Source organism: Vicugna pacos, chromosome 11 (genome assembly GCF_048564905.1).
Source record: "Vicugna pacos chromosome 11, VicPac4, whole genome shotgun sequence".
Classification (NCBI taxonomy): Eukaryota; Metazoa; Chordata; class Mammalia; order Artiodactyla; family Camelidae; genus Vicugna; species Vicugna pacos.
The window spans coordinates 93,773,363-93,790,169 of NC_132997.1; the positions used below are offsets into that span (position 1 = coordinate 93,773,363).

The 16,807-nt window shown below is 59.9% G+C and overlaps 1 protein-coding gene across 1 annotated transcript in view; it reads left to right on the forward strand.

Annotated features, from left to right (window-relative positions):
• The window catches only part of DMBT1 (deleted in malignant brain tumors 1), a 76,372-nt gene that overhangs the window by 11,491 nt on the left and 48,074 nt on the right, over positions 1-16,807 (forward strand). Inside the window, 12 exon segments of the mRNA XM_072972407.1 lie at positions 319-330; positions 2,648-2,665; positions 2,928-3,284; positions 6,504-6,827; positions 8,432-8,461; positions 9,271-9,312; positions 10,047-10,370; positions 11,975-12,004; positions 12,504-12,532; positions 13,032-13,043; positions 13,592-13,913; positions 14,491-14,502. Coding sequence (XP_072828508.1) covers positions 319-330; positions 2,648-2,665; positions 2,928-3,284; positions 6,504-6,827; positions 8,432-8,461; positions 9,271-9,312; positions 10,047-10,370; positions 11,975-12,004; positions 12,504-12,532; positions 13,032-13,043; positions 13,592-13,913; positions 14,491-14,502 — 1,512 coding nt within the window.

Below are 16,807 nucleotides of genomic sequence, written 5' to 3' on the forward strand. Positions count from 1 at the left end.
GAAGTCCTGGAGGGACTCTAAGCAGCCTGCTGGCAATTGCAGCCTTCCTCCCAGCCATCTCCCTGTGCTCAGAGGACGCTCAGTAGGTCCATGCTTGTTCCAGATGCAGGGTAGGCTGTAGGACTGAAAGTGACATGAGTCACGTGCTCAGTGGAAAGGTAGTCTTCGGGACAGCCTCGGGTCCGACGGAGCGGGTCCCTTGGAGGGGTGAACGGTCCAAGGTGGCACCTTGGTGGGGCTGGGAAGCTGTCTCTGGCGGTCTCCTGCTGCAGAGGCTCAGGTCCTGGGCTGCTCAGGGCGTGAGACCTACCTGTGGAGCTGCCCCCACATGTCCTGGAACACACCCAATGTGGGGCCTGGGCGGACGCCAGTGTCATGTGCTCAGGTGGGCCTCAAAGTTGTCGCTGCACGCATCTCGGGTGATCTTTGCCGAGATATACGTACTTCCCATTCCAGGGCCCCCCGAAGCTGCTCCCAGACATCCCTGCCTCCCGAGTGTCCTGTGGGCAGCTGGCCCCGGGAGTGCAACATCCGGGGGAGCATCAAGTTCCTCTCCCCTCCCTTTTCATCCAAGTGTCACCCAAATCACCTTGGAGCAACAATGGCAGAAGGAAACATCTAGAGCCTCCACTTCCCTGTGGGTGGACGAAATGAGCCTTGCTTGCCAGCAGGATGGCCTCCTCAGGCCACACTGATGTTCCCTGGGGCGCCCTCCTCAAGGCCCATCCTTAGGGAAACGCTTGGAAATGCACTGCTCTAGCCTTTGAGAGCTTATGAATTGGGGTCCTGTCATAGCTGCCTCAGACAAGAGATTTTGAAGCGGAAATGATGAATGTTTGAGCGGGGTGAACACCAGCTGAGTGGATGGGGGTAGGGAGGAGGGTGTGGGGAGGGGGTGGCTCTGTGTGGAAAACTAATGAGCCTGCTGGGACATTGGGGTTGGAACTGGCCCCCAGGCAGAAACTCTGGGGGAGGGGAGGCACCTTGATGGGTCTCAGAATCACTGCACCTGGGCTGGATTTGGGCACTTTCTACACTGACCCTTGGGGCTTTATAGCTGTTCCCCCGAAAAGTTAACTGGTGGCTTTGGCGGCCTGTCCCAGGCATGGCAGGGGCTGTCCTATTCTGGAAGGTGAGCCCCCAGGCCCAGGGAGGCAGGCACAGGACGTGAGACCGAAGGAGGAGCCCCCAGAGGACTGCGACACCCTCAGCGGGCCCTGACACCGCCCATGCTGAGGACGCACGAGGAGCATCAGCTCCATGTGCATGTGCGCAGTGTCGTCTGTGTGGATTCCAGCGGGTCCCCTGTGTGCTGGGTGTGTGACTGTCCTTCTCTTCCCCACAGGTGCTCAGCCGCAGACCACTGCCTGGCCAGGTGAGTCTCCGGTGACCTTCCTCGGGATGTCCCTCTACTCCCTGCCCCCCTACCCCCGTTCCCCCCACTGTAGGGGAAACACAGCACTTTGCAGAACCGGTGGGGACACATGATTTTCCCCTCCATCCCTGAGTCTCCTGGCTGGGGCTTCGTAACTGGACGTGGGATTTCCAACACGGCTACTCCCCATTCATGCACCTAAGCTGTCATCCTCTGCTGGATGCTCTCCCAGAGAAGGCTGGCTGCAGGTTCAGAGAAGCCGGAAGGTGTCCTCCTACCTTTGGCCCCATTACGGTCCTGGCAGGGGAGAGCTCTGTGGAGAGGGAGCGTGGTAACCACCGACCGTCTGTCGGTGGGACGTGACAGCAGGCCCGAGACCCTGTGTCCCCCATCCGGGCCACACCGCAGACTCCATGGGGCCACATGTGCATCCAGAAGTGACAGGGAGAGCGCCCAGGGGAGGGCGGGTCATGAGTGACCTTAGTGCTCTGGGTTCCAGGAACCTGGATTGTCTCCGGCATCTGGGCAGCCCCTCGGATGTGCCGGTGGGCCCGTGGCTCATGCAAGGGTGGTAGCGAAGGTTTTCTCACGAAAAAGCGAACATGCAGACTCAGAGGGGTGGAGGCAGCTGGTGGAACTCAGACGGGGCCCTTGTCCCAGGTGACCCAGCTGAGCGGGAAGCTGGCTCAGGGCACGCACAGGGAAGCGGTGACATCCGGGCGGGGAGCAGCTGTGGTGCCACTGCAGACTCTCCCGGAGCTTCCTTCCTGTGATGTGTAACCCTGACCTTTCTTGGTTGCCCCTTCCAGAATCCACACCGGTCACATTCTTGCCTACTCCATTACCAACAGGTAACTGTCCCTGTTCACCTTTGTGGGGCTCGCTCTCTGCTGCTGGATAGAGGTTGGGTTTGAATGGGACACGAGAAGTCTCAGGGTGTGGCTTTTGTTATCCTTGTCCCTGTGAGTGAGACTAGAGTCCGTGAAGGCCAGATGCAAGGTCTGGTCTTAGTGGGCTGGTCCACTAGGTGACCAGTGGAGTCCAGATGCTCAGCAGACATCCTCTGGGAGGTGAGGGGAGTCAGTGTAGGTCCTGGCTGCCTCTCAGTGCTGCCGGGTCCTCTGCAGGTCTCTCAGGCCATGGACGGCTGTCCGGGGAGGGGGTGAAACTGCCCGACCTGCTCCTATCTGGCCGGGTCCCAGCATCCCCAGGAGCTCTGCCAGAACCCGGGGAGAAGCACCCAGGAGCCACCAAGCTGTCCAGCAGGGGGAGGGTCTTGGCCTTCCCCTGGTAGCTGTGGTGCTGCAGCCTGGGTGTGTCCGGGGTGGGTTGGGGATCCCTTCCTGCTCACCTCTTTTTGGACTTGTGGGCCGCATCCCTGCACGTGAGCACCCCGAGACACGGGCAGGACAGGATGTCTCTGCTCCTCTCCCTGTGATGACGATGAGCTCCTGGGCTTATAGAGAGGTAACTCCCTTTAGGGAGTGGGATGCAGCTGCCATCAGGAAGTCTCTTGAGTCTGGAAGCTGCCTTTGACCTGTGCCCTGAAGAGAGACATGACTTGGGGTCTTGTGTTGCCCTCTAGAGACCGAATCGGGCTTGGCACTGAGGCTGGTGAACGGAGGTGACAGGTGTCAGGGCCGAGTGGAGGTCCTGTATCGAGGCTCCTGGGGCACCGTGTGTGACGACAGCTGGGACATCAACGATGCCAACGTGGTCTGCAGGCAGCTGGGCTGTGGTTGGGCCACGTCGGCCCCAGGAAGTGCCCGGTTCGGCCAGGGCTCGGGGCTGATCGTGCTGGATGATGTGGGCTGCTCAGGGAATGAGGCCTCCCTGTGGAGCTGCCCCCACAGCGGCTGGAACAGCCACAACTGTGGGCACCAGGAGGATGCTGGTGTCATCTGCTCAGGTGAGCCTTAAAGAAGTTGGGTGTCCCCCAGAGGGTTTCCCCTTCCATTCTGACACCTTCTCAAGGCTTTTTCTACATCTCCGTCTTCCCTGAAATCTCCGTAGCTCTTTGCTTAGAATTAGTGTTAGCTTTGGCCAAGCCACCAGGTATGAGGTTGGCGAATGGGACTGTGCGCTCGCTTCCTTCACGGGACAGTCGCCAGCCACGGTTCTACGTTCTACTAGGGGAAAGGGTCTATTTGTCTCTGTTCTTCAGCTGAGAAGTCCTGGAGGGACTCTAAGCAGCCTGCTGGCAATTGCAGCCTTCCTCCCAGCCATCTCCCTGTGCTCAGAGGACGCTCAGTAGGTCCATGCTTGTTCCAGATGCAGGGTAGGCTGTAGGACTGAAAGTGACATGAGTCACGTGCTCAGTGGAAAGGTAGTCTTCGGGACAGCCTCGGGTCCGACGGAGCGGGTCCCTTGGAGGGGTGAACGGTCCAAGGTGGCACCTTGGTGGGGCTGGGAAGCTGTCTCTGGCGGTCTCCTGCTGCAGAGGCTCAGGTCCTGGGCTGCTCAGGGCGTGAGACCTACCTGTGGAGCTGCCCCCACATGTCCTGGAACACACCCAATGTGGGGCCTGGGCGGACGCCAGTGTCATGTGCTCAGGTGGGCCTCAAAGTTGTCGCTGCAAGCATCTCGGGTGATCTTTGCCGAGATATACGTACTTCCCATTCCAGGGCCCCCCGAAGCTGCTCCCAGACATCCCTGCCTCCCGAGTGTCCTGTGGGCAGCTGGCCCCGGGAGTGCAACATCCGGGGGAGCATCAAGTTCCTCTCCCCTCCCTTTTCATCCAAGTGTCACCCAAATCACCTTGGAGCAACAATGGCAGAAGGAAACATCTAGAGCCTCCACTTCCCTGTGGGTGGACGAAATGAGCCTTGCTTGCCAGCAGGATGGCCTCCTCAGGCCACACTGATGTTCCCTGGGGCGCCCTCCTCAAGGCCCATCCTTAGGGAAACGCTTGGAAATGCACTGCTCTAGCCTTTGAGAGCTTATGAATTGGGGTCCTGTCATAGCTGCCTCAGACAAGAGATTTTGAAGCGGAAATGATGAATGTTTGAGCGGGGTGAACACCAGCTGAGTGGATGGGGGTAGGGAGGAGGGTGTGGGGAGGGGGTGGCTCTGTGTGGAAAACTAATGAGCCTGCTGGGACATTGGGGTTGGAACTGGCCCCCAGGCAGAAACTCTGGGGGAGGGGAGGCACCTTGATGGGTCTCAGAATCACTGCACCTGGGCTGGATTTGGGCACTTTCTACACTGACCCTTGGGGCTTTATAGCTGTTCCCCCGAAAAGTTAACTGGTGGCTTTGGCGGCCTGTCCCAGGCATGGCAGGGGCTGTCCTATTCTGGAAGGTGAGCCCCCAGGCCCAGGGAGGCAGGCACAGGACGTGAGACCGAAGGAGGAGCCCCCAGAGGACTGCGACACCCTCAGCGGGCCCTGACACCGCCCATGCTGAGGACGCACGAGGAGCATCAGCTCCATGTGCATGTGCGCAGTGTCGTCTGTGTGGATTCCAGTGGGTCCCCTGTGTGCTGGGTGTGTGACTGTCCTTCTCTTCCCCACAGGTGCTCAGCCGCAGACCACTGCCTGGCCAGGTGAGTCTCCGGTGACCTTCCTCGGGATGTCCCTCTACTCCCTGCCCCCCTACCCCCGTTCCCCCCACTGTAGGGGAAACACAGCACTTTGCAGAACCGGTGGGGACACATGATTTTCCCCTCCATCCCTGAGTCTCCTGGCTGGGGCTTCGTAACTGGACGTGGGATTTCCAACACGGCTACTCCCCATTCATGCACCTAAGCTGTCATCCTCTGCTGGATGCTCTCCCAGAGAAGGCTGGCTGCAGGTTCAGAGAAGCCGGAAGGTGTCCTCCTACCTTTGGCCCCATTACGGTCCTGGCAGGGGAGAGCTCTGTGGAGAGGGAGCGTGGTAACCACCGACCGTCTGTCGGTGGGACGTGACAGCAGGCCCGAGACCCTGTGTCCCCCATCCGGGCCACACCGCAGACTCCATGGGGCCACATGTGCATCCAGAAGTGACAGGGAGAGCGCCCAGGGGAGGGCGGGTCATGAGTGACCTTAGTGCTCTGGGTTCCAGGAACCTGGATTGTCTCCGGCATCTGGGCAGCCCCTCGGATGTGCCGGTGGGCCCGTGGCTCATGCAAGGGTGGTAGCGAAGGTTTTCTCACGAAAAAGCGAACATGCAGACTCAGAGGGGTGGAGGCAGCTGGTGGAACTCAGACGGGGCCCTTGTCCCAGGTGACCCAGCTGAGCGGGAAGCTGGCTCAGGGCACGCACAGGGAAGCGGTGACATCCGGGCGGGGAGCAGCTGTGGTGCCACTGCAGACTCTCCCGGAGCTTCCTTCCTGTGATGTGTAACCCTGACCTTTCTTGGTTGCCCCTTCCAGAATCCACACCGGTCACATTCTTGCCTACTCCATTACCAACAGGTAACTGTCCCTGTTCACCTTTGTGGGGCTCGCTCTCTGCTGCTGGATAGAGGTTGGGTTTGAATGGGACACGAGAAGTCTCAGGGTGTGGCTTTTGTTATCCTTGTCCCTGTGAGTGAGACTAGAGTCCGTGAAGGCCAGATGCAAGGTCTGGTCTTAGTGGGCTGGTCCACTAGGTGACCAGTGGAGTCCAGATGCTCAGCAGACATCCTCTGGGAGGTGAGGGGAGTCAGTGTAGGTCCTGGCTGCCTCTCAGTGCTGCCGGGTCCTCTGCAGGTCTCTCAGGCCATGGACGGCTGTCCGGGGAGGGGGTGAAACTGCCCGACCTGCTCCTATCTGGCCGGGTCCCAGCATCCCCAGGAGCTCTGCCAGAACCCGGGGAGAAGCACCCAGGAGCCACCAAGCTGTCCAGCAGGGGGAGGGTCTTGGCCTTCCCCTGGTAGCTGTGGTGCTGCAGCCTGGGTGTGTCCGGGGTGGGTTGGGGATCCCTTCCTGCTCACCTCTTTTTGGACTTGTGGGCCGCATCCCTGCACGTGAGCACCCCGAGACACGGGCAGGACAGGATGTCTCTGCTCCTCTCCCTGTGATGACGATGAGCTCCTGGGCTTATAGAGAGGTAACTCCCTTTAGGGAGTGGGATGCAGCTGCCATCAGGAAGTCTCTTGAGTCTGGAAGCTGCCTTTGACCTGTGCCCTGAAGAGAGACATGACTTGGGGTCTTGTGTTGCCCTCTAGAGACCGAATCGGGCTTGGCACTGAGGCTGGTGAACGGAGGTGACAGGTGTCAGGGCCGAGTGGAGGTCCTGTATCGAGGCTCCTGGGGCACCGTGTGTGACGACAGCTGGGACATCAACGATGCCAACGTGGTCTGCAGGCAGCTGGGCTGTGGTTGGGCCACGTCGGCCCCAGGAAGTGCCCGGTTCGGCCAGGGCTCGGGGCTGATCGTGCTGGATGATGTGGGCTGCTCAGGGAATGAGGCCTCCCTGTGGAGCTGCCCCCACAGCGGCTGGAACAGCCACAACTGTGGGCACCAGGAGGATGCTGGTGTCATCTGCTCAGGTGAGCCTTAAAGAAGTTGGGTGTCCCCCAGAGGGTTTCCCCTTCCATTCTGACACCTTCTCAAGGCTTTTTCTACATCTCCGTCTTCCCTGAAATCTCCGTAGCTCTTTGCTTAGAATTAGTGTTAGCTTTGGCCAAGCCACCAGGTATGAGGTTGGCGAATGGGACTGTGCGCTCGCTTCCTTCACGGGACAGTCGCCAGCCACGGTTCTACGTTCTACTAGGGGAAAGGGTCTATTTGTCTCTGTTCTTCAGCTGAGAAGTCCTGGAGGGACTCTAAGCAGCCTGCTGGCAATTGCAGCCTTCCTCCCAGCCATCTCCCTGTGCTCAGAGGACGCTCAGTAGGTCCATGCTTGTTCCAGATGCAGGGTAGGCTGTAGGACTGAAAGTGACATGAGTCACGTGCTCAGTGGAAAGGTAGTCTTCGGGACAGCCTCGGGTCCGACGGAGCGGGTCCCTTGGAGGGGTGAACGGTCCAAGGTGGCACCTTGGTGGGGCTGGGAAGCTGTCTCTGGCGGTCTCCTGCTGCAGAGGCTCAGGTCCTGGGCTGCTCAGGGCGTGAGACCTACCTGTGGAGCTGCCCCCACATGTCCTGGAACACACCCAATGTGGGGCCTGGGCGGACGCCAGTGTCATGTGCTCAGGTGGGCCTCAAAGTTGTCGCTGCAAGCATCTCGGGTGATCTTTGCCGAGATATACGTACTTCCCATTCCAGGGCCCCCCGAAGCTGCTCCCAGACATCCCTGCCTCCCGAGTGTCCTGTGGGCAGCTGGCCCCGGGAGTGCAACATCCGGGGGAGCATCAAGTTCCTCTCCCCTCCCTTTTCATCCAAGTGTCACCCAAATCACCTTGGAGCAACAATGGCAGAAGGAAACATCTAGAGCCTCCACTTCCCTGTGGGTGGACGAAATGAGCCTTGCTTGCCAGCAGGATGGCCTCCTCAGGCCACACTGATGTTCCCTGGGGCGCCCTCCTCAAGGCCCATCCTTAGGGAAACGCTTGGAAATGCACTGCTCTAGCCTTTGAGAGCTTATGAATTGGGGTCCTGTCATAGCTGCCTCAGACAAGAGATTTTGAAGCGGAAATGATGAATGTTTGAGCGGGGTGAACACCAGCTGAGTGGATGGGGGTAGGGAGGAGGGTGTGGGGAGGGGGTGGCTCTGTGTGGAAAACTAATGAGCCTGCTGGGACATTGGGGTTGGAACTGGCCCCCAGGCAGAAACTCTGGGGGAGGGGAGGCACCTTGATGGGTCTCAGAATCACTGCACCTGGGCTGGATTTGGGCACTTTCTACACTGACCCTTGGGGCTTTATAGCTGTTCCCCCGAAAAGTTAACTGGTGGCTTTGGCGGCCTGTCCCAGGCATGGCAGGGGCTGTCCTATTCTGGAAGGTGAGCCCCCAGGCCCAGGGAGGCAGGCACAGGACGTGAGACCGAAGGAGGAGCCCCCAGAGGACTGCGACACCCTCAGCGGGCCCTGACACCGCCCATGCTGAGGACGCACGAGGAGCATCAGCTCCATGTGCATGTGCGCAGTGTCGTCTGTGTGGATTCCAGCGGGTCCCCTGTGTGCTGGGTGTGTGACTGTCCTTCTCTTCCCCACAGGTGCTCAGCCGCAGACCACTGCCTGGCCAGGTGAGTCTCCGGTGACCTTCCTCGGGATGTCCCTCTACTCCCTGCCCCCCTACCCCCGTTCCCCCCACTGTAGGGGAAACACAGCACTTTGCAGAACCGGTGGGGACACATGATTTTCCCCTCCATCCCTGAGTCTCCTGGCTGGGGCTTCGTAACTGGACGTGGGATTTCCAACACGGCTACTCCCCATTCATGCACCTAAGCTGTCATCCTCTGCTGGATGCTCTCCCAGAGAAGGCTGGCTGCAGGTTCAGAGAAGCCGGAAGGTGTCCTCCTACCTTTGGCCCCATTACGGTCCTGGCAGGGGAGAGCTCTGTGGAGAGGGAGCGTGGTAACCACCGACCGTCTGTCGGTGGGACGTGACAGCAGGCCCGAGACCCTGTGTCCCCCATCCGGGCCACACCGCAGACTCCATGGGGCCACATGTGCATCCAGAAGTGACAGGGAGAGCGCCCAGGGGAGGGCGGGTCATGAGTGACCTTAGTGCTCTGGGTTCCAGGAACCTGGATTGTCTCCGGCATCTGGGCAGCCCCTCGGATGTGCCGGTGGGCCCGTGGCTCATGCAAGGGTGGTAGCGAAGGTTTTCTCACGAAAAAGCGAACATGCAGACTCAGAGGGGTGGAGGCAGCTGGTGGAACTCAGACGGGGCCCTTGTCCCAGGTGACCCAGCTGAGCGGGAAGCTGGCTCAGGGCACGCACAGGGAAGCGGTGACATCCGGGCGGGGAGCAGCTGTGGTGCCACTGCAGACTCTCCCGGAGCTTCCTTCCTGTGATGTGTAACCCTGACCTTTCTTGGTTGCCCCTTCCAGAATCCACACCGGTCACATTCTTGCCTACTCCATTACCAACAGGTAACTGTCCCTGTTCACCTTTGTGGGGCTCGCTCTCTGCTGCTGGATAGAGGTTGGGTTTGAATGGGACACGAGAAGTCTCAGGGTGTGGCTTTTGTTATCCTTGTCCCTGTGAGTGAGACTAGAGTCCGTGAAGGCCAGATGCAAGGTCTGGTCTTAGTGGGCTGGTCCACTAGGTGACCAGTGGAGTCCAGATGCTCAGCAGACATCCTCTGGGAGGTGAGGGGAGTCAGTGTAGGTCCTGGCTGCCTCTCAGTGCTGCCGGGTCCTCTGCAGGTCTCTCAGGCCATGGACGGCTGTCCGGGGAGGGGGTGAAACTGCCCGACCTGCTCCTATCTGGCCGGGTCCCAGCATCCCCAGGAGCTCTGCCAGAACCCGGGGAGAAGCACCCAGGAGCCACCAAGCTGTCCAGCAGGGGGAGGGTCTTGGCCTTCCCCTGGTAGCTGTGGTGCTGCAGCCTGGGTGTGTCCGGGGTGGGTTGGGGATCCCTTCCTGCTCACCTCTTTTTGGACTTGTGGGCCGCATCCCTGCACGTGAGCACCCCGAGACACGGGCAGGACAGGATGTCTCTGCTCCTCTCCCTGTGATGACGATGAGCTCCTGGGCTTATAGAGAGGTAACTCCCTTTAGGGAGTGGGATGCAGCTGCCATCAGGAAGTCTCTTGAGTCTGGAAGCTGCCTTTGACCTGTGCCCTGAAGAGAGACATGACTTGGGGTCTTGTGTTGCCCTCTAGAGACCGAATCGGGCTTGGCACTGAGGCTGGTGAACGGAGGTGACAGGTGTCAGGGCCGAGTGGAGGTCCTGTATCGAGGCTCCTGGGGCACCGTGTGTGACGACAGCTGGGACATCAACGATGCCAACGTGGTCTGCAGGCAGCTGGGCTGTGGTTGGGCCACGTCGGCCCCAGGAAGTGCCCGGTTCGGCCAGGGCTCGGGGCTGATCGTGCTGGATGATGTGGGCTGCTCAGGGAATGAGGCCTCCCTGTGGAGCTGCCCCCACAGCGGCTGGAACAGCCACAACTGTGGGCACCAGGAGGATGCTGGTGTCATCTGCTCAGGTGAGCCTTAAAGAAGTTGGGTGTCCCCCAGAGGGTTTCCCCTTCCATTCTGACACCTTCTCAAGGCTTTTTCTACATCTCCGTCTTCCCTGAAATCTCCGTAGCTCTTTGCTTAGAATTAGTGTTAGCTTTGGCCAAGCCACCAGGTATGAGGTTGGCGAATGGGACTGTGCGCTCGCTTCCTTCACGGGACAGTCGCCAGCCACGGTTCTACGTTCTACTAGGGGAAAGGGTCTATTTGTCTCTGTTCTTCAGCTGAGAAGTCCTGGAGGGACTCTAAGCAGCCTGCTGGCAATTGCAGCCTTCCTCCCAGCCATCTCCCTGTGCTCAGAGGACGCTCAGTAGGTCCATGCTTGTTCCAGATGCAGGGTAGGCTGTAGGACTGAAAGTGACATGAGTCACGTGCTCAGTGGAAAGGTAGTCTTCGGGACAGCCTCGGGTCCGACGGAGCGGGTCCCTTGGAGGGGTGAACGGTCCAAGGTGGCACCTTGGTGGGGCTGGGAAGCTGTCTCTGGCGGTCTCCTGCTGCAGAGGCTCAGGTCCTGGGCTGCTCAGGGCGTGAGACCTACCTGTGGAGCTGCCCCCACATGTCCTGGAACACACCCAATGTGGGGCCTGGGCGGACGCCAGTGTCATGTGCTCAGGTGGGCCTCAAAGTTGTCGCTGCACGCATCTCGGGTGATCTTTGCCGAGATATACGTACTTCCCATTCCAGGGCCCCCCGAAGCTGCTCCCAGACATCCCTGCCTCCCGAGTGTCCTGTGGGCAGCTGGCCCCGGGAGTGCAACATCCGGGGGAGCATCAAGTTCCTCTCCCCTCCCTTTTCATCCAAGTGTCACCCAAATCACCTTGGAGCAACAATGGCAGAAGGAAACATCTAGAGCCTCCACTTCCCTGTGGGTGGACGAAATGAGCCTTGCTTGCCAGCAGGATGGCCTCCTCAGGCCACACTGATGTTCCCTGGGGCGCCCTCCTCAAGGCCCATCCTTAGGGAAACGCTTGGAAATGCACTGCTCTAGCCTTTGAGAGCTTATGAATTGGGGTCCTGTCATAGCTGCCTCAGACAAGAGATTTTGAAGCGGAAATGATGAATGTTTGAGCGGGGTGAACACCAGCTGAGTGGATGGGGGTAGGGAGGAGGGTGTGGGGAGGGGGTGGCTCTGTGTGGAAAACTAATGAGCCTGCTGGGACATTGGGGTTGGAACTGGCCCCCAGGCAGAAACTCTGGGGGAGGGGAGGCACCTTGATGGGTCTCAGAATCACTGCACCTGGGCTGGATTTGGGCACTTTCTACACTGACCCTTGGGGCTTTATAGCTGTTCCCCCGAAAAGTTAACTGGTGGCTTTGGCGGCCTGTCCCAGGCATGGCAGGGGCTGTCCTATTCTGGAAGGTGAGCCCCCAGGCCCAGGGAGGCAGGCACAGGACGTGAGACCGAAGGAGGAGCCCCCAGAGGACTGCGACACCCTCAGCGGGCCCTGACACCGCCCATGCTGAGGACGCACGAGGAGCATCAGCTCCATGTGCATGTGCGCAGTGTCGTCTGTGTGGATTCCAGCGGGTCCCCTGTGTGCTGGGTGTGTGACTGTCCTTCTCTTCCCCACAGGTGCTCAGCCGCAGACCACTGCCTGGCCAGGTGAGTCTCCGGTGACCTTCCTCGGGATGTCCCTCTACTCCCTGCCCCCCTACCCCCGTTCCCCCCACTGTAGGGGAAACACAGCACTTTGCAGAACCGGTGGGGACACATGATTTTCCCCTCCATCCCTGAGTCTCCTGGCTGGGGCTTCGTAACTGGACGTGGGATTTCCAACACGGCTACTCCCCATTCATGCACCTAAGCTGTCATCCTCTGCTGGATGCTCTCCCAGAGAAGGCTGGCTGCAGGTTCAGAGAAGCCGGAAGGTGTCCTCCTACCTTTGGCCCCATTACGGTCCTGGCAGGGGAGAGCTCTGTGGAGAGGGAGCGTGGTAACCACCGACCGTCTGTCGGTGGGACGTGACAGCAGGCCCGAGACCCTGTGTCCCCCATCCGGGCCACACCGCAGACTCCATGGGGCCACATGTGCATCCAGAAGTGACAGGGAGAGCGCCCAGGGGAGGGCGGGTCATGAGTGACCTTAGTGCTCTGGGTTCCAGGAACCTGGATTGTCTCCGGCATCTGGGCAGCCCCTCGGATGTGCCGGTGGGCCCGTGGCTCATGCAAGGGTGGTAGCGAAGGTTTTCTCACGAAAAAGCGAACATGCAGACTCAGAGGGGTGGAGGCAGCTGGTGGAACTCAGACGGGGCCCTTGTCCCAGGTGACCCAGCTGAGCGGGAAGCTGGCTCAGGGCACGCACAGGGAAGCGGTGACATCCGGGCGGGGAGCAGCTGTGGTGCCACTGCAGACTCTCCCGGAGCTTCCTTCCTGTGATGTGTAACCCTGACCTTTCTTGGTTGCCCCTTCCAGAATCCACACCGGTCACATTCTTGCCTACTCCATTACCAACAGGTAACTGTCCCTGTTCACCTTTGTGGGGCTCGCTCTCTGCTGCTGGATAGAGGTTGGGTTTGAATGGGACACGAGAAGTCTCAGGGTGTGGCTTTTGTTATCCTTGTCCCTGTGAGTGAGACTAGAGTCCGTGAAGGCCAGATGCAAGGTCTGGTCTTAGTGGGCTGGTCCACTAGGTGACCAGTGGAGTCCAGATGCTCAGCAGACATCCTCTGGGAGGTGAGGGGAGTCAGTGTAGGTCCTGGCTGCCTCTCAGTGCTGCCGGGTCCTCTGCAGGTCTCTCAGGCCATGGACGGCTGTCCGGGGAGGGGGTGAAACTGCCCGACCTGCTCCTATCTGGCCGGGTCCCAGCATCCCCAGGAGCTCTGCCAGAACCCGGGGAGAAGCACCCAGGAGCCACCAAGCTGTCCAGCAGGGGGAGGGTCTTGGCCTTCCCCTGGTAGCTGTGGTGCTGCAGCCTGGGTGTGTCCGGGGTGGGTTGGGGATCCCTTCCTGCTCACCTCTTTTTGGACTTGTGGGCCGCATCCCTGCACGTGAGCACCCCGAGACACGGGCAGGACAGGATGTCTCTGCTCCTCTCCCTGTGATGACGATGAGCTCCTGGGCTTATAGAGAGGTAACTCCCTTTAGGGAGTGGGATGCAGCTGCCATCAGGAAGTCTCTTGAGTCTGGAAGCTGCCTTTGACCTGTGCCCTGAAGAGAGACATGACTTGGGGTCTTGTGTTGCCCTCTAGAGACCGAATCGGGCTTGGCACTGAGGCTGGTGAACGGAGGTGACAGGTGTCAGGGCCGAGTGGAGGTCCTGTATCGAGGCTCCTGGGGCACCGTGTGTGACGACAGCTGGGACATCAACGATGCCAACGTGGTCTGCAGGCAGCTGGGCTGTGGTTGGGCCACGTCGGCCCCAGGAAGTGCCCGGTTCGGCCAGGGCTCGGGGCTGATCGTGCTGGATGATGTGGGCTGCTCAGGGAATGAGGCCTCCCTGTGGAGCTGCCCCCACAGCGGCTGGAACAGCCACAACTGTGGGCACCAGGAGGATGCTGGTGTCATCTGCTCAGGTGAGCCTTAAAGAAGTTGGGTGTCCCCCAGAGGGTTTCCCCTTCCATTCTGACACCTTCTCAAGGCTTTTTCTACATCTCCGTCTTCCCTGAAATCTCCGTAGCTCTTTGCTTAGAATTAGTGTTAGCTTTGGCCAAGCCACCAGGTATGAGGTTGGCGAACGGGACTGTGCGCTCGCTTCCTTCACGGGACAGTCGCCAGCCACGGTTCTACGTTCTACTAGGGGAAAGGGTCTATTTGTCTCTGTTCTTCAGCTGAGAAGTCCTGGAGGGACTCTAAGCAGCCTGCTGGCAATTGCAGCCTTCCTCCCAGCCATCTCCCTGTGCTCAGAGGACGCTCAGTAGGTCCATGCTTGTTCCAGATGCAGGGTAGGCTGTAGGACTGAAAGTGACATGAGTCACGTGCTCAGTGGAAAGGTAGTCTTCGGGACAGCCTCGGGTCCGACGGAGCGGGTCCCTTGGAGGGGTGAACGGTCCAAGGTGGCACCTTGGTGGGGCTGGGAAGCTGTCTCTGGCGGTCTCCTGCTGCAGAGGCTCAGGTCCTGGGCTGCTCAGGGCGTGAGACCTACCTGTGGAGCTGCCCCCACATGTCCTGGAACACACCCAATGTGGGGCCTGGGCGGACGCCAGTGTCATGTGCTCAGGTGGGCCTCAAAGTTGTCGCTGCACGCATCTCGGGTGATCTTTGCCGAGATATACGTACTTCCCATTCCAGGGCCCCCCGAAGCTGCTCCCAGACATCCCTGCCTCCCGAGTGTCCTGTGGGCAGCTGGCCCCGGGAGTGCAACATCCGGGGGAGCATCAAGTTCCTCTCCCCTCCCTTTTCATCCAAGTGTCACCCAAATCACCTTGGAGCAACAATGGCAGAAGGAAACATCTAGAGCCTCCACTTCCCTGTGGGTGGACGAAATGAGCCTTGCTTGCCAGCAGGATGGCCTCCTCAGGCCACACTGATGTTCCCTGGGGCGCCCTCCTCAAGGCCCATCCTTAGGGAAACGCTTGGAAATGCACTGCTCTAGCCTTTGAGAGCTTATGAATTGGGGTCCTGTCATAGCTGCCTCAGACAAGAGATTTTGAAGCGGAAATGATGAATGTTTGAGCGGGGTGAACACCAGCTGAGTGGATGGGGGTAGGGAGGAGGGTGTGGGGAGGGGGTGGCTCTGTGTGGAAAACTAATGAGCCTGCTGGGACATTGGGGTTGGAACTGGCCCCCAGGCAGAAACTCTGGGGGAGGGGAGGCACCTTGATGGGTCTCAGAATCACTGCACCTGGGCTGGATTTGGGCACTTTCTACACTGACCCTTGGGGCTTTATAGCTGTTCCCCCGAAAAGTTAACTGGTGGCTTTGGCGGCCTGTCCCAGGCATGGCAGGGGCTGTCCTATTCTGGAAGGTGAGCCCCCAGGCCCAGGGAGGCAGGCACAGGACGTGAGACCGAAGGAGGAGCCCCCAGAGGACTGCGACACCCTCAGCGGGCCCTGACACCGCCCATGCTGAGGACGCACGAGGAGCATCAGCTCCATGTGCATGTGCGCAGTGTCGTCTGTGTGGATTCCAGCGGGTCCCCTGTGTGCTGGGTGTGTGACTGTCCTTCTCTTCCCCACAGGTGCTCAGCCGCAGACCACTGCCTGGCCAGGTGAGTCTCCGGTGACCTTCCTCGGGATGTCCCTCTACTCCCTGCCCCCCTACCCCCGTTCCCCCCACTGTAGGGGAAACACAGCACTTTGCAGAACCGGTGGGGACACATGATTTTCCCCTCCATCCCTGAGTCTCCTGGCTGGGGCTTCGTAACTGGACGTGGGATTTCCAACACGGCTACTCCCCATTCATGCACCTAAGCTGTCATCCTCTGCTGGATGCTCTCCCAGAGAAGGCTGGCTGCAGGTTCAGAGAAGCCGGAAGGTGTCCTCCTACCTTTGGCCCCATTACGGTCCTGGCAGGGGAGAGCTCTGTGGAGAGGGAGCGTGGTAACCACCGACCGTCTGTCGGTGGGACGTGACAGCAGGCCCGAGACCCTGTGTCCCCCATCCGGGCCACACCGCAGACTCCATGGGGCCACATGTGCATCCAGAAGTGACAGGGAGAGCGCCCAGGGGAGGGCGGGTCATGAGTGACCTTAGTGCTCTGGGTTCCAGGAACCTGGATTGTCTCCGGCATCTGGGCAGCCCCTCGGATGTGCCGGTGGGCCCGTGGCTCATGCAAGGGTGGTAGCGAAGGTTTTCTCACGAAAAAGCGAACATGCAGACTCAGAGGGGTGGAGGCAGCTGGTGGAACTCAGACGGGGCCCTTGTCCCAGGTGACCCAGCTGAGCGGGAAGCTGGCTCAGGGCACGCACAGGGAAGCGGTGACATCCGGGCGGGGAGCAGCTGTGGTGCCACTGCAGACTCTCCCGGAGCTTCCTTCCTGTGATGTGTAACCCTGACCTTTCTTGGTTGCCCCTTCCAGAATCCACACCGGTCACATTCTTGCCTACTCCATTACCAACAGGTAACTGTCCCTGTTCACCTTTGTGGGGCTCGCTCTCTGCTGCTGGATAGAGGTTGGGTTTGAATGGGACACGAGAAGTCTCAGGGTGTGGCTTTTGTTATCCTTGTCCCTGTGAGTGAGACTAGAGTCCGTGAAGGCCAGATGCAAGGTCTGGTCTTAGTGGGCTGGTCCACTAGGTGACCAGTGGAGTCCAGATGCTCAGCAGACATCCTCTGGGAGGTGAGGGGAGTCAGTGTAGGTCCTGGCTGCCTCTCAGTGCTGCCGGGTCCTCTGCAGGTCTCTCAGGCCATGGACGGCTGTCCGGGGAGGGGGTGAAACTGCCCGACCTGCTCCTATCTGGCCGGGTCCCAGCATCCCCAGGAGCTCTGCCAGAACCCGGGGAGAAGCACCCAGGAGCCACCAAGCTGTC